General features: G+C 44.9%; 1 protein-coding gene across 5 annotated transcripts in view; it reads right to left on the bottom strand.

The window, feature by feature from the left end:
* Positions 1 to 5,491: 5,491 nt before the first annotated feature.
* Positions 5,492 to 25,000, bottom strand: part of KCTD1 (potassium channel tetramerization domain containing 1) — a 190,345-nt gene continuing 170,836 nt past the window's right edge. For all 5 annotated transcript variants that reach the window (XM_008527574.2, XM_008527575.2, XM_070627516.1 and 2 more), the window contains 2 exons: positions 10,405 to 10,710; positions 5,492 to 6,449 (listed from right to left, as the gene is read on the bottom strand). In XM_008527574.2, coding sequence (XP_008525796.1) covers positions 6,291 to 6,449; positions 10,405 to 10,710 — 465 coding nt within the window. In that variant the 3' untranslated portion in view covers positions 5,492 to 6,290. The remainder of the gene's footprint in view (positions 6,450 to 10,404; positions 10,711 to 25,000) is intronic.

Raw genomic sequence — 25,000 nt, forward strand, 5'->3', positions numbered from 1 at the left:
TAAATTCACGTGCTCCACTTCAGTGCCCCATGGGTTTGCAGGTTTGGCTCCCAGGTGCAGACCTACCACCACTCATCAAGCCATGCTGTGGTGGCATCCCACATAAAATAGAGCAAAATTGGCACAGATGTTAGCTCAGTGACAGTCTTCCTCAAGCAAAAAAGAGGAAGATTGGTAACAGCTGTTAGCTCTGGGCCACTCTTCCTCACACACACACAAAAGGACTACGAGAAGCCAACCATTGTTTAATAAACATCAATGAAGTTATAAAAAGGCACTTCACAAAAGTACCCCCTGAAGATTCTCATCTACTGTTCTTAGCCTAGATTGAGAGAGCATGATATTACCCAGTATTTTCCAAACTTGCCTGATCGAAGAGTCACCTAGGGTGAGCATTGTTAAAATACAGATTCCCAGGCTCTTCACTTCGAGACTGAGATTCAGGACATCCATGGGGAGATGGGGTGGAAGGAGCGGTGGTGGACTGGAGCCTATAACTTTAACACGTGCCTTTCGTGTATCTTATGAGCAGACAGTTTGGGGAACCCTGCTATAACCAATGTAAACTCTTATTGAGAAGACCTGCTTGACAGCTATGTCAGAGACAACAAATATTCCCAGAGCTTAGTAATTCCTACTCTCTGACCAGTAAGTTACTGTAGTGACATTTTTGTCTAGTGTCTTATAATGAAGTACACTGAAGTTGCCAGTGACAGAGCAAAATCATTTTTTGCAAGGGTTAGGAAACCAGAAAGTCTGGGGTATTAATCAAACATGGTGTGTGTGTGCGTGCATGTGTGTGTGTATGTATATGTGTTATTCCAAGTTTCTTGTGGCCTTTGGCAAAACTTTTCGACATACCAATGTTCTCATCTGTCAAAGGGGGATAATAATGAATGCTAAATTCTTAGGGTTTCTATGAGGATTGAAGGAAAGAACATCTGGGAAGCCCTTAGCACAGGGCCTGGCACGGAGTAAGCATTAGTGAGGGTTCTTATTATCACTATCACCAGTTATACACCAGGATTTAAATCTACGATCAAATGATATGACTAAAGGTGCATCAACTCCTCATTTTCTATAAAAGATATGTCCTCAAACAACTTAATTCTTGTGCCAATACTTGTGAGTCTACCCAAGTAGAATTTTTCTAGAATGTCTAAAACTGTTTTATTATTTCATAACTCTCAGAGCTACAAATCCTGCAGATGTCTTGTTTGGTCTGTACATTTGAAAAAATGAATGAGTTCCAACATTTATATATCTAGGGATTTCACACAAAAATCTAGATTTCTGTGTTTTCTAGGAAAATGAGGAGTTTAAGTAAAGAGGATCCTTGTTCTCCTAAGGGAGAACCTGCTGGAGTTCAGTAGGGTCCGCCCCTTTGAACGGGATACACAGGCTGGGGCTTGTCTGTCTCTTAACTGATGTGACTCACCTGGCCCTTGCAGGCATCTGAGTTTGTCACCCCTACACCCAAGGTGATGTCTTATTTTCTCATATTTCTTTGGATTGTCAGCTCTTAGCCTGGTTAGTAGGTCATGAATGGATGAACCAGAAAAACAGCCACTTAACTGCCCCTCTAGACAAACAGACTGTTCCAGCCAATCAAGTGTGCGGATCCCCTAGGTGACTATCCACAGAGCCCCCCCTCCATGATTCTCCGACAGCTCCTGAGTGAAGTCCAACCTCCAGTGTGGCACTCACGATCCACCCCCACTCCAGTCCAACTTTACCTTCCTTTTCCAGCCATGTTTCACTCTTCCTCAGTTACCGCAGCTGCATGCCACCCCACTCTTTGAATCTGCCTTATGCTTTCCCAACTCAGAGCCCCCGCCTTCCCTCAATACCCCTTCCTTGTGAAAGCCTACCCATCTCTCAAGTGCCACCTCCCCCCTGAGGCTTTTCTCATGTCCCCAGCTACATGTGATCCCTTATCATTTGGCATTTCTATAATCCTTGGTTTGTAAATATGAAATGACAGATACCCAATAGCCCTGTCCTGTAGTTAGCTCTGTATTAGCCCAATTCTGCTGCTGATGTGCAGGTCCCCACCCACCCCAGCACCCCATCGAAGAAACCATATTATGGTCATCATAGTATCGCCAAATCCCAGTGCCCAACATATTGTAAGCGATGCTCAAAACATTTAAATACACAAGCCAGCCCCGTGGCCAAGTGGTTAAGTTCACGCACTCCACCTTGGGCAGCCCAGGGTATCACCAGTTTGATCCTGGGCTCAGACATGGCACCACTCATCGAGCCATACTGAGGTGGTGTCCCATGTGCCACAACTAGAGGGACCCACAACTAAAAATACACAACTATGTACAGGGGGGCTTTGGGGAGAAAAAGGAAAAATAAAAAAATCTTTAAAAAAATTTAAATACAGGAATACATTTCCCTTCTAAGTAGAGAATGCTATTAATCTACTTTTTTTCCTCATCCTATTACAACGTGAAAACTTACTTTTTCTCAAATACTTTGTTTGAGGCCTTCCTTAGAAAGCTTACCTGAACATTCGTCTTTATCATATGTACCTGATGTCCTGGAGTCTTAGTTTCTTTAAGTGAGAAACAGGGATAATACCACCTCTCATGTGGTCGTAAGGACTGAGTGAGTTAAGCAGGTAAAGTGCTTAGCACAGAGCGTACGTTAAACGTATCAGTATTATTATTGCTATGTAGAAATATAACTAGTATTTAGAAGTGGCTTGCTTCATTCTATTTTTCTAAACTACTTCATAGGAAACAGCAGGTCAAAGATTGTTGTTTGTGTGCTCTAAAGAAATGTGTTTTGCTAAAAAGAAAAAAGGTTATTTCAAATACTGATGGTTCAGACAATAGTAGCTTTTTAAAAAGTACACTTTTATAAACAGCATGGTAATGATTGATTCAGGAAAACATTACCAAAGAATGTTAAAACCATTGGGACAAAAGTGTGTTGAGGAACAGGGTATTTACACAGTCTCACAATTTCATCCCATAGATTACTTATTAATTATAAAGGGAGAAAATTACTTTTGCATTGGAGAAATTTGGTGGGTGTCATTTCAACTAAGTGGTCAAAATTCCCATCACTGGGTCCAGCCTGGTGGAGTAGTGGTTAGGTTCGCATGCTCCATTTCAGTGGCCTGGAGTTGGCAGGTTTGGATCCCAGGTGTGGACCTAGCATCGCTCATCAAGCCATGCTGTGGCCGCATCCCACATAAAATAGAGGAAGATTAGCACAGATGTTAGCTCAGCAACAATGTTCCTCAAGCAAAAAGAGGAAGATTGGCAACAGATGTTAGCGCAGGGCCAATCTTCCTCACAACTACAACAACAAAAATTCCCATCACCAAAGAAAAACCATAAGAGACAGGCAATGAGATTTATAAGAGCAAAAAATAAAAATAAAAATAAATTACCATCACTACTATGGGCCAAATAGACCCTCATGATGTGATGTAATGAGGAAATAACATCATCTATGTAGTATTCTTGCAAAAAAAAAATTAACCTGATTCTACCAATGAGGAACCAACCAGACAAATCCATATTGTGCAACAAACTCCAAAATGATTGGCGTAGACTCTTCAAATAAGCCAATTTGAGGGAAGAGCAAACAGACAGAAAGATGGGGAAACCTTTCTAAATTTGAGTCCAAAGAGACATTATTCATAAATGCAGTGCATGAGCCTTGATCAGATCTTCTAGGGCGAAGATAAGCATAGCCACAGAGACTTATTGGGATGACTGGTGAAATCTGACTATGAGCTGTGTATTGGATAATAAAAAGTAGGGAAAAATAAGATTGTGACTCAGTTATATTTTGATTGATCAGCTCTTTCCTGAAGTGCTTTGGTATCTGTGAATTTTTATGTTGTAAGACCTAAAAATGTGAGAGTTGCATGTGATATGTTCGCTCCGTTGAATTGGGTCAGAGTTTTTGTAGATAGAGTGTGCACTTGGGCTCTAGTTGTATAAATGGGCATAAGAATAGAAAAGAACAAAGTGGATGCTAATACTAATGCATGTCATTCTGTGCAGGTTTGGTTGGGACAATACTAAACGCACATGGAGAGTGCTGGGCAAATGTGAACTGATGACAATAACCTGCAGAAGGTCCCAAAGTGGGGCCCTTGCTTTACTGCTTTTAGAAAATTTTGCCTCATGAGGATGGATTATTAGTAAAATCACATTCCATCTCCTTCGGGAGGACATGGATGCCAAGCAGCCGGTGGGCGCAACCCTGGCTGTCTCCATCTGAGACAAGGGTGAATCAGTCTCAAATAGGGGGAAATTAAACCACCTCGTGGAAGGCCGGCTGCAGTCATTAGAGTAATTCAGCATTTGGGCCGCCTCTTGTTTCAGGGGGTGATCGGAGCCATTAACAGCTTACTTTTAGTTTCAAAAGCCAGAGATATTTTCATTACTAGTGTCCTCGGGCACAGACTTTTTAATTTAAAAAAAGAAAGTAAGTTCAGGATGGAAATAGCCCGTCACCACAGGAACGTCTCTGCGCCAGAAACACATTATAGTTTACCTGTCAATCTTATCACCATGCCAGGTTTATTCTGAATGTCTGGAAGGACGAAGAGGAGGTAGGGAAGAAAGGAGATGGCAGGGCTGATGCAGGAGCCTCCGGAGTCACTAACCCCTCGGGAAAGCTGAGGGCTTAATTCCGAAGTCGTACAGAAATCTCAGGTTTCTTACCTTTCTGGATAAGAAGGGATGGTTCTGGCTCTGAGATTTTCCCTACTTCTTCCAAAGCCTTAATGCCCTACTTTTTGGATTTTTTTTGGACAGGTGTTATGGTAGATTCAAGTTGGCTACAAATTCTTTGTCACTCTGCCCACCAAGAGGCGGGTTTTATTTCCCCTCCCCTTGAACCTGGGCTGGCTCTGTGTCTGTTGAACCAACAATTCACCCGCAGAAAGGCACTGAGTGGTTCCAGGCCCAGCCTTTCAGAGGACTGAGGCTTCCGCTTCCTCTCTCTTGGAACCCAGCTCCCACACTGGGAGGGGCCCAAGCCACATGGAGAGGCCCACGACCAGTATCCATCGGCAGCCCCGTGGAGGAGCTACCTTGGATGTCCCAGCCCAGTCCTGCTCCGGATGACATCACGTGCAGCAGCAGCAGCCCAGCAAAGGCCAGCAGATACAAGAGAATCACAGATCCATGAGAGAGAATAAAATGTTTTAAGCTGCTGAGTTTTGGCGTGATTTGCTCTGAAGCAATAGATAACTGAAATTTGTAAACAAAAAGTTCACACGAAGGAAGACTTATCTTGCTAACCGATGCAGAATAACAAAGCATGAGACATAACACTTGCTGAGTGGGAACGGAACTGTTCAGGTGACAACAATCCTCATCCTTCAGTGAGTTTTGACCTCAAAACTGGCCTCCGCTGGTGGGCTTCTTTTTGATGCTCAACACAGAAAATTTAAAAAAGGAAAAATTTCATTTTTAGTACAGCCTTACCCCAACATGTGTGTTTCACACAGACCTTATTTTTTAAACAGAGTTTATTGTATTTAATACATTATAAAATTTGAAAAATTGTAGGAAAGCAGCAGACTCAAACTGGAGCAACTCTAACAAGTAATAATTCTGGCCCCTTTGCAAAACTGATCAGTTTAAAAACAAAGTAATGTTCACATCTGTGAGGCGGACAAAAAAGTGTGACTTCTGTACAAACTACATTTAAAATTTCATGTCTAACGTCTTTTGAATGCAGTGTGCTCATGAGCGTTTTTCTGAAGTCCTGCCTGGTCCCCGCCTAAACAGACGTGAAACCGCCATATGCAAAGAAACTCGATTCAAGGTGTTTTTTTTGTTTTGTTTTGTTTTTTTTAAAAAAAAAAAAAAAGGAAAAAGAAAGACAAAAGAAAAAGAAACAATGGATGGCTGTTGGCAATGGAAACTGTAAGGAGATGCGTCCTCACTGCTCATGGCTTGTTTACTGGTCAGAGGCCTTGGGAGGCCCAGGACACTTCACGGCCATCACAGCACCAACTGTAGCTACCACCTTTTTTTTTCTGTTTTCTTTTTTTTTCTCTTTTTTTGCATTTCCTACCTTTTGACATATATATATATATTTATATATTTTTTACACCTTGAGGATATCACTATTCCAATTGTTCCCATATGAATACAGGTGTGGTCTCTACTGGATATAAATGTGTCTTTTATTCAATTTTAGGTCCAGGACTTGGTTTGCTGTCGCAACTGCACATAAATGTCCCTTTTTTATTTGCGTTATTGGTTGTGCAGGTTTTTTCCTTTTTGCATAAGAAATATGTCCGTTTAGTCCAGAGGCTCTTGCTTTATCCGGATGACAGAGGGGACACGGGGCGTCCGCCTCAGCTCCCGCCGCAGGACGTATTCGCTGAACTGAGACGAGTCCACTCCTCCCCCACAGGAGCCCACGATTTCAAAGCCTCTTTGCTGCAACCTCTCGAGGACCTGCGAGGGGCCAAGACAAGCATCCGGTTAGAGGCGACATGGGTCCTTTGGCCACAGAAACAGCCCAAAGAAATCTCCCAAAGTTTGAGATCATGTGCGGCTCTGGTGAGTGTTATCCAACCCCTAAGTCTCTTTGAGTTTCTGGTTTCAAACGAAGACTCTGGATTAAAAGGCAGGAGGGAGGGAGCAAATGTTCCTAATACAGTACCTAAAATGGGCCTTTACATGCTGACTTTACACATGCCAAGTGCATGAAATCATTACAACCCCCTGGCATAATGACTGGTGTCAGCCCATTTTATAGATGAGAAAACCGAGGCGCAGAGCTAGTAAGTGATGGAACTGGGTTTCCAACTCAGCTCTGTTTGGCCTCAAATCCCATGTTTTTTGCAATGAGCAATACTACTTTCTCTGCAAAAAGAGAGGGTTCACATTTCAACGCTCATTTACCACTAGAATATATTCAATGAGATGATAAAGGATGTGGAAAGTCAGTGATATTATCTGAATTTACTCAGCCAGTGATTCATGCTCCACTCTGCCCTTGTTCAAGTGTCCCGATGCTGAGTCAATATATTTCAGCTTGGAAAACTGATGTACTTTCTTTTTTTTTTTTTAAAGATTGGCACCTGGGCTAACAACTGTTGCAATCTTTTTTTTTTTTTTCCTGCTTTATCTCCCCAAACACCCCTGTACACAGCTGTATATCTTAGTTGCAGGTCCTTCTAGTTGTGGGATGTGGGATGCTGCCTCAACGTGGCCTGACTAGTGGTGCCATGTCCACGCCCAGGATCCGAACCCTGGGCCACCGCAGCGGAGCGCGTGAACTTAACCACTCGGCTACTGAGCCGGCCCCTGATGTACTTTCAATAGCAGAGCAAATGGACTCCTGAAGACAGTTGAAGTTTATCTACAGGTTTTCAATTTGTGGCATTTGAAATAGATTTATTGTTTTGTATGCATTCAGGAAGGCAAGAATAAATGCAATGGGTATATATTAGAAAACATCCAAAATAAAGATATTCTAAACTTCTCATATAAACATAAGCCACATAATCTCTTCTTTAATTTTGAAATCAAATATCTAATGCCAGAAAGATCCCTGGGTTTGTCACCATGTGTCTGACACTCTTAAAGGCAGGAAACGTTTCCTGCAAGACTTGGACAGAGATACAGGAAATTGATGTAGAGCATCTGTATCTTTAGGAATTCAACGAATATTAGACTTGCAAACGTTCCCCATCAGGATTCTGGATATAATTAGATTACTGCTACCCCACTCTAAAGGCAAAATGACTCAATCACAGCTTTTAAAAAAAAAAGGCCTGAGTCAGATTTTTTTTTGGAATGAAGTGAAATGTTACGAAATAACTTTCAAAATATAGTCAATGTAAAGTGAACCCTTACTGGTTTTTTTTTTAATTATTAGTTTTTGGTCACCTACTTTTATATGGAATATAATCTGCTATTTTGCAAAACAGCTAACTAGATGAGACCGGAAAGCAAGAGAGTATGCTTTCTAAAAATTAAAACTTCAAATGCTGGCAAATTAAAAAAGTCCTTATGAGAACAAAATGAACACTCCACGCTGCGTGCTCTATTTTTGTACATAAATTCACAACGCATATGCACGCCAGTCCCCAAAAGGACAGGATGAAGAAAACAATGCCTAAGTTCAAAATCAAGATGTGCGCTGGTGGCAGATGAATCGAAGGTGAAGACCAGCGCGCTCTGAGGTCTCCCCAGCAGAGGCAGGGATGCAGCCTGTCAGCAAGAAAAAGCCCAGTTTGCTGGGCCAAACCACCGCCCTGGAGAGGGTTCTTTGCTGCGCTTAGGAGAGGAAGTTCAAAGGTCGAGGATGCTTTGAACAATAAAGACCCTAACTCTGGTGTCATTTGTCTTTCAATGTTGTTAGGTCGCTAAATTGCTAATATCAGGAAATCGCTAAGCTCCCTCCCCAGGGGGTCTGTCTGCAACGTATAATAGGATAACTTTTCAGTGTGACCCGGGGCTAGCTCGGATGTGGTCGAAGCTTATTCCAACGTTAATGCAAATAGGTTATGCCCGTTGGCCATTACTTTTCAAACATCAACTTATTAATAGCAAAGTTCCTTAAAGTTAGGGATCATTTGAGAGATTAAACTCACTCTGTGGGGCAGCAGGTCTCCTGTGCCCCATCCCAAAGCCTCTGAATGCCTACAGGATGGGCCTGTTTCTTGGCAGGAAGCAGGAGGTTAATCCAGATGAAAATTTCTGCAACTGATCAACCTCGGATGATCGGGAAACTTGGCAGGCATATGAATGTATGAGAGTTATTCGGTGGCCTGAGGGGTGGGGCCAAGGCTTTCTGTGTGAGAGGTGGAGGCCTAGGGAAGCGATGGGATGCTGTCCTGGCTCTGAAGGGCTCTGCCTCTCCCTCTGTCTAGGGGAGCGCCAGGAAGGGTGTGTGTGGGAAGGGAAAGGCTTTCAGGGCTCCAGGGGCGTTTATAAATAGCGTCCCCACTCAGGAATGCTGCACAGGGCAGCATGGGGGCGCACCTCTGGACCGTGCAACCCAGCGGCTACCCCACTGCCTGAGAGTGTGTGCCTTCCTCTGGGACGTCCAGGGCTCAGTTTCTGTCAGTTTCCTGCTGTTCTGCTCAGACATCTTTTCATAAATTTTAAAAATTATAAATAGTTATGGAAAAATCTTCAAGAGACAGAATGGTATAGTGGGTGCTTCTAGTCTTTGAGCTTTGGGAGATGTTTTGTTGGGTCAATATTGAATAAAGTCATGGGCCATTCCAATTAAAAAAGGGGGGGAACTGCCAAACCCTCACTCCATTGACTTCAAATCATTTTGCACACAGACCTGGAGTCAAGACCCAGGCGTGCCTCCATTTTGTCATCAACAGTTCAGGGGGATTAATACGGCTGACTTGTTACGAGCTGTTATAAGATGATGATGCGTATACAGCCGCTGGCACATGTTAGCTAAGATGATGACCACACCTACCAGTGTCTAAGGCATATGGCACCGCACATGATGTAAACCAATGTTCTGTATTTCACCCTCACATCTCCTCCCATAGACTTGTCCATCTTAGAAAACGGCAATTCCATTTATTCAGTTCCTCTGCCAAAAATCTTAGTTGTCTTTGGCTTCTGTTTTACAACCCACAGCCGTTAACAAAAAACCTTGTTAGCTCTACATTCAAGATATTCAGAGTCAGACACGACTCAACTGTGGCTTGGACCATAGCTTTCCAACTGGTCCCCTTGCTTCCACTGTTTTCCACCTGCTGCTGGAGTATTCATTTTCAAATACAAGTTACAGCATGTCACTCTTTCACACAAAATCCTCAAATGGCTTCCGTTTTACTCCCATGTGAAAATGAACCCAAACCCAAAGAAACCAAAACAAAAAACCCCAGAGTGCTTACTACCCTTAATGAGGCAATCCAGTATCTGTCCCGGGCCGCCTGCTGGCCTCGTGTCTTAGCACTCCCTAACCCTGCTTCACTTCTTCAAGCCACACTGGTTTTCCCGATATTCCTCAGTATGCCAAGGATGTTCCTACTGTGGAGTCTTCAGAACTTGCTGGTCGCTCTGCCTGGAATACTCTATCCCAGATATCCTCTTCTCACTACGTGACCCACATTAATGCTGGTTACAGTTTGCCCCCCACTCCATTCCCCTAATGTAAGTTTCATGAAAACAGTGCTAATGTCTATTTCTTCTTTTCTATATCTCCAGTGCTCATACCAGCACCTGGCACACAGTCGACATTCAATAACATTTGTGGAAGGACTGAGTGAATGCTGTAGAGGGGTGAATATGTTTACCTACCCAACGGAAGTGTTACCACATGAGAGTTCTCCAGCTCTCTGGAGGAAAGGCACCATGTGAGGGCAAGGTTAAGTTAACAATGTTAAGAGTGACATTCAATGCCACATAGTATATGACAATGCTATACCTGGACTGAGTTGAGGTGACAGTAGCCATTCAGTGGAAACCTGATGACGTGCGTCGAGTCGTGATTCCAGCCTGCGTTGACAGAGTTACACATCACGTCGCCGATCTCTGGAAACACTTCTTCTATCAAGGATTTGTCACCGCTGAGCGTGATCCTTTCTCCGAGGTCGGGGGCAACGCGCACCACTAGGCACTCACAGGGCCTTGAAAAGCGACCAGTTTCTCTGTCCTGCTTCCATCTTTCCATCTCCAACAACATAGGCTGAAGCTGAAAATATTTTGCCTCTTCATATAACAAAGTGTAGTCCTGAACAAAAAAAAAAGGTATTTCAAAGGCAAAATACAAACATAAAATTCTGAAAATGTCTACATAGAAGAGGTGAATTTTTCACCTCTGTTATTTCAGTAATCAAATCTGGGTGTAAAATTTTCACTTCCAAGGCATTTGCACAGACTCAAGTTGCACTCACTCATTCATTCATTTCTTTGTTCATTCAGTTATTACAATAGGAGCTCTGCGTATTAAGGGCTAGGTGGGCCTCTTCTAAGTGCTTTACATGAATTAAGTCCTGTAATCCCCATAATTGCTCAGTGACTTGGGAACCATCATTATTCCCATTTTGCCGATGAGAAAACTGGGATGTGAACGGAGTCCCCCAAGACTTTTCACTTTTCGTAGAAAAATGCCTTTGGGAAAGTTTGATGGTGTTGGAGAGAAGCCACTGTACGTCCTCTTGGATGGAGCACAAATGTCGCCTGAGGAGGAGGAGGCACCGCTGCGCACTGCTCACCAGAAGCCCAGGCTCCTGACTATCTTCAGAGGCAGCTCCAGAGCTTCTCGCGGGAGGGCGTGGGCAGCGCGATGGCAGAAGTGGGGCAGGAGAGGGGGCGGGTGGGCGCCTTGGGGTGTGCATGCTGCTTTTACCTAAACTTGAGTGTTGCTGTGTGATGGTGTGGGGAAGGTTGACACACTGCCCTCAGCCCCCTATGGGTGTTGTCATCATAAAGTGAGAGACAAACAACATCAGGCCTTGACTCCTGCAAGACAGAAGTGCAGGAAGGAAACGAGGCCATTTCTGAACGCGCACTCACCCAGTGTTTAGGCATGGTTTCTTTTTCTCTTGCCTTAAAAAAAGAATCTATTGAATTAAAACAGAAATGTAGCAGATAGGTATAAAACACACACACACACAAGTCCCTGAATGGAAGGACAAAGGAGCATGAAGGGGAGGCAGCAACTTAGGAACAATGTTATCAAGCAGGTCAATATTATGTCTAAACGTAGCTATGGCCACAATCATCTCTGGGTGTGAGGTAAGTGGATACTTGTCCAGACACGTTGACTGAGAATGTTTTAATCAACTGACACAGGCACTTCTGCTTTCCTTCCAGGGGCTAGAGCTGGCAGGCGGTGCCTGGTGCCTGGTGCCTGCAGGAGAGCTGAGGCTGTCAGCCCAGGGCCTGAGTGCTGTCAGAGGCCTCTACCATCTGGACAGGATGGAGCATGGGGAGAGGATGACCACAGGAGAACTGGTTTTACTTGGCACTTTGCTCTTTTTCTTGTAAATCAAGCAGCAGCAGAAATTAGTCAAGGCTTCCAGAGAAAACTGCGGAGAGGCGAGAAAGCACCAGTGGCCTCTAGCTGGGTCATCCACCTTCCATATTGAGAACCTTGGGCCAGGTGGAAGATGCTGTCATCAATACTCATCAGCAGAATGGGCCGCTGCTTCATTCTGTCCTCTCCCAGCAACTCCATTACTACAGGAGACTTGGTTCCCAAAGGGGAGCGGCCCACTGATCTAATCATCTTCATTTCACATGTTGCTACCTCCTTTGCCTCCTGACCTGAAGGAGATACTGTTTTGTTTGAGGAGTGAAGAACTAATCTGAGGTGTGGCCGCTCTTAAGGTAGGGCAGAACCGAGGTCCCCTAGCCCAGCCTGAGGGTCAGAGTGGGGAGACTGCAGGTTCCTCCCAGACGACCCACGGACCCCCACTGCGGGGGCCTTGCAGTCTTCGAAGTACACCAACTGTGAGATACTGACCTCAATATTTACTTATCAAGATGACAGCTCTCGAGAAGATTAAAAACAGCACTGAAGGTTACACAAGAAACAGAAGTGAGAACTTCTGCTACTGCTTTTTATTTTCCCATGAGATTTAATTACAAATTTTAGCACAAGGAAGATCTGGACTCTAGTGAAAATATGCTTTGTCTTTTCTAGAGCCATCAAGTCTTCAAATCCTAAAGGCGCTTAGAGCAGTCTTCCTGACCGATCGTGACCCCACGGAGGAATCCTCTCTAACATCACTGAATAGTGACCACTCAGTCTCTGATTGAATGCTTCCAGTGATGGGATGCTTACGGCCTAGCAAGACACAGCATTTACTGGGTCTGCAGCTTGGATTGCTGTAAACGTCTTCATTAGAATGACCTGAATTTCCCTGTAACTCCAACTTCCTAGTTCTAATCCTGCCCTCTGGGGTTCCAGTGATCTTAATCTCTCTTTGACCTGTTCCCCCTTTAAACATTTGAAGACAACTGTAATGTGTTCATCTTATTCAGGCTGGAAATATCCAATCCCTTCAGCTCCTTTTCATTTGCTGTGACTCTGAAGTTCTTCAACATTTGGTATGTACTTGACTTTGTCAACATGCTTCCTAAAACCCAAACCAGAACGGAACCTCACATTTCAGATGTCATCTAATGAGTGCACTGTACAGCCTCTGCTTGGCTGGACACTCTAATCACTGTGAATGCAACCTGTGTTAGTTTCCTGTTGCTGCTGTAACAGCTGTCACAAATTTATTCTCTTACAGTTCTAGAAGTCAGAAAGCTAAAATAGGTTATTAAGGCTGTGTTTCTTCTGGAAGGTCTAGGAGAAAATCCATTTCCTTGCCTTTTCCAGCTTCCAGAGGCAGCCCGCATTCCTTGGCTTGTGGTCCAGCATCACTCCTACCTCTACTTCTGTTGTCACACTTCCTTCTCTTCCTCTGACCCTCCTGCCTCCTGTCACTTGTAAGGACCCTTGTGAGTACAATGGGCCCACCTGGATTATCCAGGACAACTTCCCCATCTCAAGATCCTTATTTCAATCACATCTGCAAAGTCCCCTTTGCCATGGACGGTGAGATAATCATGGCCTCAGGACTGAGGACATGGATATCTTTGGGGGGCCACCAGTCTGCCTACCACACAGCATAAGGCCGTATTCGCCTTCTTGGCAGCCCCATTGCTCTATTAGTTCACGTTTTACTTATGCTAAAGTCCCTCCATCTTTTTCACAAGAGCTGCCATTGAGCTAGGTCTTCCTCATTCGGCGTTTGTGAAATTGTTTAAATCCTCCATTATTCACCCTTCTTTAAATTGTAGACTCTTGGTTCTGAACTTCTTTCAAGGTACTGAGAAATCTTGGGTTCTTTCATCCAGTGCTTTAGGTCTCTCTCTCCTCTTTGTGTCTTCTTGAACTGGGTGTTCTATTTGTACATGTGAATCATTTCTTAAAGTACCGAGAGGAGAGAGCTATATACAAGCCTTTGTTCAGGTTAATGCTCAGGGAGTAAATTAAGACTCTGGATTTTGGCTGTTCAAGCAGTGATAAAGCCCATAATTCTAAGGTCATCCAGCCCATAATTGTGGCATCTGCTAGATGCCTTGTTGAAATCCTGTGCGTTAGCGTGAGACTCCAAGGGGAAGGCTGGAGTTGGAGGGGCCCAAGTCTCTGTATTGCCCAGACAGTCTCCTCTGACTGTTTAGGGCTCATCTCCTTATCTGTAAAATGAGGGGAATAAATTACATTACAGTTGCTTCCAGTCCTGATAGTCTATGAGTCTATGCCCATGACAATGCCCTGATCTACCCGTTTGTCTACATTAACCCAGAGGCAATGAGGCTAACAGGACTTGGGGTTACAAGGCCCCCCGTGCTGACTCTGAATCCTCACCACCTTCTTTCTTCCTCTGAGTTCACAAACCACACATGTACTAATGCACTCTGCAGTCTGGCCGTGGACCGGCAGAGCACCTCCCTATGGAATGTTGTTCACGTTCATCGGTATCTGCTCTTGGAATATTAGGGAGACACTGGCCCTTCTGAGACTTTTAGCCCTGCTCAGTGATTCCTCAAGGATCCTGCTAGTGGTCATTATAGTGAAAGTTTAAAAGGGCTCCCCCGAAGGTCATCCTGCACCCTGGGACGTAATCTCACAGGCCTAGCCTTGAACTACCTCAAACCACCAGGTGTTCTTTTACTGTCTCTTGACTATCTGGGCTCCATTTCTCCCCTTTACCACCCAGTTCTGTCTGGGCTCCAAGGCAGAGCCGCCGTCTGTGCTGGGGGCAGTGCACGCTAGAGAACAGCTGAGCACACGGGCTTCGCTTGGCCATCAGCTGCCCACGCTGACTTGCCTCCAAGCATCAGCCAGCCCGAGAACTAAAAAGGCCCTTCTTGTTGTTGTTACCATTTTCTGCATGGTTAAGCTCACACTGGCCATTCGTTTTCTTGGCAGCCTCCTTTATATTTGTCTTTCTCTACTTCCTAACGTGCACTTCCAGTCTTGGCTCATTAGAGAACTCCCTGCAGAACAGACTCAGCCCCGTGGCTGCTTTCTTTAGAAACCACGTCCTCCTTCCCTTCCTCAATCAGCATCATTTAATTTTATTATCTAAATCCCATGTTTTCGAGTTTATCATGTTTCCTTTTAGATTTTCTGGCCTTGAGTCCCTTTCCTTCTGGTCTCGGAATCTTTTGAAATCTTCTTTCCTTAAGCATCAGTTCTTATCTGACAGCGCCCACCGTTCCTTTTACAAAAACTTTTACAAATGCTAGACAACTCAGTCTCTTATTCCCAAGGTACGAGGGGGAAATGGGCAGGAGTTTAGGGGGTAGCAGGTTCAGCCCTAGTTCTTTTGAAGGAAATGAACCCAAAGCATCCACGTTTGCTTTCAGCAAAGCAACTTCAGAATGTACTAGATGCTGTCACTCTTCTCTGCCAATTTGATCTTCTCTAATTAAGAAAGCCTCATCCATATTTCTTGCTTACCCTCATATCCAGTTAAAGGGAAATAGGTTTTTCACAGGCCTATTATCATGTTTAAATAATTTTAAAATCCAAGAGTACATGTTTTTAAAATAAAAATCTTTTGGAGGTTTACAGTGGTTTTTCAAGGCAGAAAGATCAAGATCTCATTCTACAGATGAATAAGTTTGGCTTCCCTAAGACCCTGGAGATAGACACAACGGAACAAGAAGGTAAATAAGGGTGGACTCCAAAATGCAAATGGGCCATGTTTCAAAGGCTTATTTCTTGATTAAATATCTGGAATTCAGAAAACGTTTTCCCTAGGGGGAGGAAAGCGATATATGCAGTGCATGACTTTCCTCTTGCTGCGGTAAGAAGTCACCACAGATTTGATGAAAACAACGCAAATTTATTCTCTTATGGTTCTGGAGGTCAGAAGTCCCAATGGGTCTCCCAGGGCTAATGTCAGGGGGTCGGTGGGGCTGCCTTCCTCCTGGAGGCCCTAGGGGAGCATTGGTTTCCTCGCCTTTTCCAGCTTCCAGAGGCTGCTGCATTCCTTGGCTCCTGGCCAGCAGTCCCATCACTTCCAGCCTCACATCTCTGACCCTGACCCTCCCGCCTCCCTCGTTCACTCATAAGAACCCTTGTGATTCCAGTGGGGCCACCTGGATTATCCCGGATAATCCCCCCATCTCAAGACCCTGAATTTAATCACATCTGCAAAGTCGCTTTCCTGTGTAAGGTAACCTATTCACGGGTTCTGGGCATTAGGATGTAGACACCTTTGGGGGCCATTATTCAGCTTACGGTACACATTTACTGGTCCGACAAAACAGTTCAAAGGTTTATTTAACTCCTAATGTACTTGAAATTTTACACAGTAGTTGACAGTTCCTTATCCTCAACCGCTCGCTCATTCATTTTAAAATCTGTGTATGTGCCGATGCCACGTGAGGCACTGTGGCACAAACAGGGGTTTTCTAGGGGGAACGCATCCAGTTTTCCAGGAGCCCTAGAGCTCTTCTCCTGCCCACTCACTGCTCCTGGGCCCCTGCGGTGCTCGGTTCCCCAGAAGGCAGAGTACAGATACATGAGAGGACCCACAAAGCAGGGGCACCAAGAAAATGAGGGGAAATGAAAGGAGTTTATATTTCATACTTCAAAAATAGCATCCAAGTAGTAGTCATCATAAGAAAAAAAACAGATCTCTGCAGGACTTTCCTTTAGTTTTAAAGATCTTTTTTGAAGGGGAGGTGGGCCGCCATAGTTTTCCCAGTGTTTGAGGTTTGGGGCATCTAAAGTTCTTAATTTTCCTGGCTCTGAAATACTTTTGTGGGCTGACACTCTTTCTTTTCTTTAAAAGGACTTCACTTTTTAAGAGCAGTTTTTGCTTCACAGCAAAATTGAGGGGAAGGTGCAGAGATTTCCCATATACCCGCAGCCGCCACACACGCACAGCCTCCCCCATTATTGCCATTCCCCACCAGAGGGGAGCATTAGTTACAGCGGATGAATTGCACTGACACATCATCACACCCCGAGTCCACAGTTACGCTAGGGTCCACTCCTGCTGTTATACACTCTGTGTTCGGACAAATGTATAACGGCATATATCCACAATTACAATTTCACTGCCCTAATACGCCTCCGTGCTCCAGCTATTCATTCCTCCCCCCCAACCCTTAACCTCTTTCTTTTCTTCAAGCGAGAAAGACTGGCCCACTTACTCCTTTTCTGCTGCTACCACTTGATACTTCCCGCCAGGAGACCTCCTCCCTGTCCGGTGGCACCAGCTTCCAGCTTCTCGCGACTATTCTTGTTTTTCTGGGGCAAGGTTATCCAGCCTGAGATGTATCCTGATAGCTATTAAAGGAAACGGAAGCAGTGGCATAGTGTCCCTTTTCTACCTGGCCATTGTCTCAATCCCCCACTCTCTGAATCTGCTAGAGAAAGGCTAAATTATACACAAGTGATACTGATGGGTTGCTGGTGGCAGAGCCGCAGGCAGATCCATTTGCATTTTGAAGCCACACCCTGGCTAACTACCCTGCAGGACTTAGGCCTGATGTGTGGGGCGTGGAGAGGGCAGGGGCTAGAGATGCTGTCTGAGATGGGGCTAGAGTGGGCTGCTCTGCTCGCCTCCTGGTCCTCCTTGGTTGCTGCAGCTGGTCCTGCCTCCGAGGGCGTAGGCTTGGGAGAGAAGGACAGAGATGGGCCTGGGCAGGGGTCTAAGAGTAACAGTCTCTGCACCAGGGACGCAGATTCTAGGTGGCAGCAGCTGAGACCAGGGGCTGAGGCAGACGTCCTAATGGGCACTCTCTTAGGTACTAGAGAAGAAGAAACTTCTTGGGGGTTTACCCAGCTTAGTGCTCTGCCTTCTCTGAGAAAGTTCGGCCCTCCGGAGTGAGTACCTAGAAGCCATGTCTGTGTTGCCACAGCTGATTGGCTAAAAAGTAAGCACTGGAGCCAACCTGAGTGAATCAGCTGGTCTCTCCCTAGAATCACAGGAGGGGAAAGAGACTCTGGGCATCGCTGGGGCAGAGCCGTGTTAATGGCAGCGCTCTAGGAGCCCTCAAACTCCCATGACCAAGGTCCTCAGAGGTGCCTGGGTGTTTCCACCTGAGAGAACGTCCCCACTAATTTTAGGAGATAAACTAGTATCCTTCCCATAAATACTTCCTTCCTCTTTTCCTTACGCTAGACTACTGGTTCTCAACTGGGGGTGATTTTGATCCTAGAGGACATTTAGTAATGTCTGGAAACATTCTTTTTTTTTTTAATAGATAGGCTTTTTTTTTTTAAAGATTGGCACCTGAGCTAACAACTGTTGCCAATCTTTCTTATTTTTTTCTGCTTTTTCTCCCCAAATAACCCAAGTACACAGTTGTATATTTTAGATGTGGGTCCTCCTAGTTGTGGCATGTGGGACACCACCTCAGCGTGGCCTGATGAGCGGTGCCATGTCCACATCCAGGATCTGAACCGGTGAAACCCTGGGCCGCTGAAGCAGAGCAGGGGAATTTAACCACTCAGCCACGGGGCCGGCTCCTGGAAACATTCTTGGTTGTATAACTGCTATTGGCATCTGGTGGGTAGAGGCCAGGGATGCTGCTCAACATCCTACAATGCACAGGACAGGGCCCTACAATTATCTGGCTCAAAATATCAATAGTGTGAGGCTGAAAAACTGAGCTTCACAGGGATCATTTTTGTTGCAACCTAAGGAACACATAACTCACCCTGGTCAAATGGTCAGTCATTCATGGGCGTTCAACCACATATGTTTGCTAATGTGATGTAATACGAAGCACACAATATCACTTGACATGTATTCTTGCCAAAACTTTTAACTTAAACCCATCAAGCCTTTAGACATAACTTGCAGTTTACAGGAAATTAGAGGATAGGGTAAGGAGCTAAACTACATATGACAAGGCAACCAGGCAAATACAGATGGTGGGATGTTCTGTAGGGCAACTGCCTGGTCTCTTCAGCAAGTCAAGATCATATGAAAAGGGACTATGGCTCATAATAAAAGGAAGGGACATAACTGGATTCAATATGTGGTCTTGGATCAGAGACCATCTTGGAAAAACCAACCCTAAAGAACATTTTAGGGTCAACCAGGGAAATGTAAATATAGTTGTGGTTTTAGAGGAAATACAATTTTACTAAAATGAAAAGGTAGAGGGGCTGGCCCTGTGGCCGAATGGTTAAGTTCGTGTGCTCCGCTTTGGTGGCCTGATGTTCGCCAGTTTGGATCCCGGGCGTGGACCTACACACCGCTTACCAAGCCATGCTGTGGTGGCGTCACACATAGAAGAACTAGAATGACTTACAACTAGGATATACAACTATGTACTGGGGCTTTGGGGAAAAGAAAAATGAAAAGGTAGAGATTATTATCTGAAATAAGCATAGAGAAACATCCAGAAGGCTATGCACAAAGGTTTTAACAGTGGCTATCTCTAAGTGGTGGGAATATGCTGTTTAAACTTCTTTTTTGCTTGTCCATATCTTCAGATTTTCTACAGTGTATATATACTTCTTCTATAATATTAAAAGCTTATTAAAAATAACTAATAGATTTTTCAACCTAAGCCAGAGATAGGTAAGTTGGGGGCTGTCTGCCAGCAAATTTTTCTACATCTAGGAAGGGTGGAAATTCATCCAGAGACCACAAAAGATGTTAGCAACATCAGGGTCACCTACCAAAGGTGTTCAAAATAAAAGGCTAGAGAGAGAGAATTTTGTGGTTCCCTGTCAAAAATGGAACCAAGGCTCTGGACCCCTGGTGTGTTGGGGAGTACAACAGGGTGTGTGCACATATACACATATGCATAAGCATAAAATAAAGCAGCAATGAACAAATCAGTATAATTCGGGGGAAGGGGGAAATTAAGGGAAGAGGGAGAAACAGTCATATCCATAATAAAACACTGCAGAGAAGTTCTGCAATCATTTTTCCAGAGAACAGATTCCAACCGCTTTCAGCGGGAGCAGGACACAAGCAGCTGCCACTTAAATGGTGTTCTGCAAGATGAAATTATCTAAATTGTTAAATGGGTGTCTAGCTCAGACAGCACATTTGCAGAATGAGATTTTAGGGGGCGTAGGATGTTGTGATTTCAAGATTTCGTGCATTTGCTCAACCCAGCATTAAATAGCTGGAGACGGAAGCAGGGAATCAAGGAACGCTCTCCCTAGCAAACCCGGAAAGAGAGATTCTCTCCACCCGCCAGATGCTGTGTCCCTTTTCCAGGGTCAGGAAATGAACTCTGACAAGGAAGAAAGCACCTATTATACAGTTCAGGGATGGGCAGGCTGAGAGCTCATCGGTGCCCCTGTATCTGGGATTCCCAGAAACCGACGGCTGCTGGTGGTGCAATTCCATGCTCAGCCACAAGGGCTGAATGGCCACCTCAGTTTCCATTTGCCTTCTGCCCCTGCTCCGTGTTCCAGAACACCCTGTAATTTACAGCCGGGCACCCAGAGCCTCCGTGGGAAAGATTTCAGGGCCCTGGGATACGTGAGTTTTATTTGACATGTTTTTTGTCTTTTCCCCCCAAGCACGGGCCACAGCTAAACCCTGAGCCAGTGAAAGGGCGTGTTCTGCGCTTGGCACTGAATAGCGGCAGGTCCTTCGGGGCTCTGGAATCCTCAGGGAGCTTGAAAGGGGCAGGGAAGCCACCAGCCCAATCCTAGCCAAGGGGTGACTGGGTGTGTCCTTAAGGGACTGTCCTTGGGAATTGGCCACAGCTTAACTCCCATGTACTTTCCCTCCCAGCATCTAACCTGAATGTTCTTGGAGGAAAAATGATGCCTGCCACATTTAAATGTGTTTCAAATATCCAGCTCCATTTCTGGAACGGACTGCAACTAAAAACAAATAGCTATTATCGTTTTCTAACCATAATTCCCCATAAACTGTTTTGGATTCCCTGGAGTCTGCTTCTCTTTTAATCATGAGAATTATAAATTAAATATATTACCCTGATAAGTAGTTTAGGACAATGGTGTTGCACACATACATGTTTTATATTTTCCATTTAATATAAGTCCTATAAGTCCTATATCATTTTAAATAAAGGTGCAGGGCCTACAAGCCTCCTAATGACTCTTTTGACCTTTTTCTGCTGTGCTTAAATTAATACTAAGCAACTGTTATGTGTCCAGCACACAGTGTCCTTTAGAAAAACATAAAAATGTCCCTGCCTGTGAGACCCTTACAAAGTAGTTAGAAAGTCAAGATAAATGTGCAAAATATCTAGGGTTCAAGTATAAGAAAGTAGATGACCAGGTATGAAAAAGAATCTGGTTTGAATGTGAGACTCACTCATTCATTTATTTACCCATCTGTGCATTCATTCGCTCTCGCCACAAATACTTACATGCTTCCTGAGTGGCAGTGCTGAGCTCGTGTGACAGACCCTGCTGGCTAGCTTCCCCAACAGCTATTTCCAATCCCTCAGCCCTTGCCCATTTCTCTCACTATAAGGGCTAAAGGGAATAAATCACCTGCTCAGCCTCCTTTGAGCTACAGGAAGCTCAGTTCTGGCCAACGAGCTATGAAGGGGAAGGCTAGTGGGGATCTTTTGACAAGGATAAAGTCTTTTGAGTTAAAAGCCTTTGCCCCTTTTCCCTGCCTTGAACGAGGATGTGATGCCTGGAGTTGTGGCAGTCACCTTATGACTTTGAGGTAACCAAGCATGAGGCCAAAACGTCAACACTGAGGTTGGCAAACAAAAAAGACAGAGAATTCTGGTCCTTGATAACATCACTGAGCAGATACCACTGCCAACAACCATGGACCTCTGACATCTTATGTGAGAAAAACAAATCTCCATTAGTTTAAGGCACTGGTGATCAGCCATTCCGACGCCTGTAGCTAAAACCATTCATAACTTACAGCTGGGTATACGGTGCTAAACAATATAGATAAATAATTACAAATGTACAGTGTGTGACCACGGAGAATCAGGAGGCAGAGGAAAACCTAAGCTAGCCCAGGCATGGGACAGCTTAGTGATCTATACCATGAGCCCTGAGTGACAAACAAAGGCCAGGAAAAGAGCATCAGGCAGACAGAACGGTTTGTTCTGATGGGGGCAGAAAGACGGCGTGTTTGAGGAGCTAACAGAAGTCTTGTAGGGCATAAGTGTAGGATGAGAGTCGGGTGAGGTGGGCAGGGGCCAGAGCCTTCTGGGCCTCGTGGGCTCTGACAAGGATGTGCTGCTTTGCTCCAGGAACAATGAAGGGGAAGCCTCTGCAGAGTTTTAAGCAGGAGCAAGTCATCATACACTGTCCTTTCTGAAGTGTCCTTTGGTCAGGGATGGGTGGGAGATGGAGGAAGGGGAGAGGGTGTGAGGCTATAAAAGGGCAACAGGAGGGATCTTTGTGATGGCGCAAATGTCCTGTACCTTGACTGTATCAACGTCTACAGCCCAGTTGTGATGTTATACGATAATTTTGTAAGACGTCGCTACTGGGGGAACTAGTAACGTAGGATCTCTCTGTTATTTCTTGCAAGTGCATGGGAAGCCACAATGATCTTCAGGTTAAAAGTTTAGTGAAAAAAAGTGTCTCCTGGTTTCAACACGGAGAGTGGTTGAGGGGGGTAAGGGTGGGAGAGGGGACGACTCCAGGTCTTCCAGAGAGCTGCTGGGCCTGGACTAGGGAGGGGGGATGAGAGGAGTGGACTGATTCGAGAAGCATCCGGGAGGTCTGATGGAGAGACTCCCTGAGGATCCCACTTCGGGGGCAGAGAGGAAGAAGCGCAGAATGGCTCTCAGCTTCCTGTGTGGAGCGAGCAGGCAGATCCTGGCATCTTTTACTGCGATAGGACACAAAGGAAGAGGAGCAGGTTTCATGGTGGTGGGGGAGGGCCGGGGGAGGTGGGCATGGCCTGCTTATGTTGGGCAGCTTAAGTTTAAGGAGCCAAGGACTATCCAGGTGGAGATTCGGAGTGGGCCTTTGGAAATGCAATCATCTTAATGTAGAACTAAAAGTGAAATTTCCCTCCTTCACCCCCCTCCCCTTCCTTCTACTGCCTTCCTTCCAGGAAAATATGAGAGACTAAGAAAACGTTCACCCACCTCGCCATATCACACTTTCAGCCCTTCTCTCTACTCCCTTACTTGCTCTCCCACACGGGAGGAAGGCCAGAGCCAAGTGGGGAACACCCGACATCCGCAGCACCAGGTGTAATTAGGGCTGGGGGCACTGCTGGGGTCCGTGCCCACGGACAGCAGGCCCTCTGGCCTCTCCCGACTCCTTTCACTTCCCGTGCCTAGTGCAGGACTCAGCCCCATTTCCTAGCTCCGTGGGGGCCAGGGCCTGCCTCCTAGAAGCAGTCCTGACTGTCTTCTGAGCTCACTGTTCTGCCTGCAGCTAGTGTGTGAAGCGGGCCTGCTGTCCTTGGCTGTCAGCGGTGGTCCCAGCGGCCCTGGGGCCTGCTGTCTAAACGCAGCCAGCTCTCTCTGCAGTCGTGTCTAAGCAGGTGCATCCCAGGTTGAGACTGAGGGCTGGAGGCAGGAGACTTCTCTTCGGCCTCAGGCCTACGGGGCATCTCTAATCCAGCTACTATCTGAGAGTCCAGCATAAGACGCTGGCCAGTGAAGGAAGTGGTGAGAGGGGAAGGCAGGAAGGAGGTTTGAAAGTGGCATGGAAAGAAAATACAACATTGAAAAGTATCCTTGAAAACCCTGTAGGAAGGTGCCACATTAGAAATATTCCCAACCCGTTTTCCTTCCTGAGTTGAGAGACATCATCACTGATGAGGTAGCTGACTTTCACTCAGGAGCCGTGTTGCACAAACCAGCCCCACACATCTTGAAACCCTGGACTACGCCCAGCACCATAAGAGGCACACTCAGAGGGCCCTGGGAGCTGCCATGGGCTCGGGAGCAGTGAGGCTGGGATCCTCCTCAGGCTCATTCCAGGGCGCAGGGAACTGCACGTGCTAGCTGCAGTTTCTCTCTCTCTTTATTTTCTTGCCAGATGGATAGAGTTGTTTTCATGTAAGATAAATGTGTACATAATATGACCCTTTCCATACTCTCTTTTCCCTTTGGCTAGTCATCCTTGGCATGTGCCCCAGGTTCAAAATCCTGAAGGAGAGGCTGGATGAGAGGCACCCTGACCCCTATTAATTTGGGATCTGTTCTTCTAGATCTTTTTCTATGTATTTAATCACACACACACAATTTTTTACATAAATAGGAACATACTATACATATTCTGCAATGTAATATTTTCACTGAACAATAAAATCTTGGTGATCTCCCCCATCAACAGACATAGATCTACCACACTCTTTTAAACTCTGCCATAGTACGGATAGTCTATAATATTTGTAACCATGTGCCATTACTGGACATTTTTTAGCTGTGTCCAGTTTTTGCTATTTCAAATATGACTACAGTAAACATCCTATGTACATATCTTTGCACATTTATGTGAATATTTCTAGAAGATAAATTAATAGACATGGAATTGCTAGATCAAAGAATATGTATTTTGAAAATTTAAAAAGGACTGCTGAATTGCCCTCCAAAAATGTTTAATAATTTTCATTCCCAACCACACTGTATATGTCCCAACACTATATATTATCAATTTTTAAATTTTTGCCAATCTGATGGATAAAGAGGGTATCTCAGTTAAGTTTTGCTTCTCTGATGCTAGAGAGATCAAATATCTTTTCAAATGTTTATTGGCAATTTCTGTTTTTTCTTTGAGAAATTTTTGTTTCTATCTAAAAATGTTTCCCAGTGGGTTGTTTGGATGTTTCTTACAGCTTTTTGGGAGCTGTGTTATGATGGATATTAATCTTCTGTTGCAAGTATCTCTTCTGACACATCCGTTATTGTATATAGTGTCTTTAATTCAATTTTTGTTTTAAAGGAGATCTACTGGTGATTAAGTCTTGCTTAGTAGGCCCTCTCTGCCTCAAAATTATACTTTTAGAAATTCCTTTATATTTTTTCTAATACTTTTATAGCTTTAACTTTTGTGTTTATTTCTGGAATCTTTGTGAACTTATGATATGAGATAGGGTTCTGGTTTTACCTTTTTC

Source organism: Equus przewalskii, chromosome 7 (assembly GCF_037783145.1).
Source record: "Equus przewalskii isolate Varuska chromosome 7, EquPr2, whole genome shotgun sequence".
Taxonomy (NCBI): domain Eukaryota; kingdom Metazoa; phylum Chordata; class Mammalia; order Perissodactyla; family Equidae; genus Equus; species Equus przewalskii.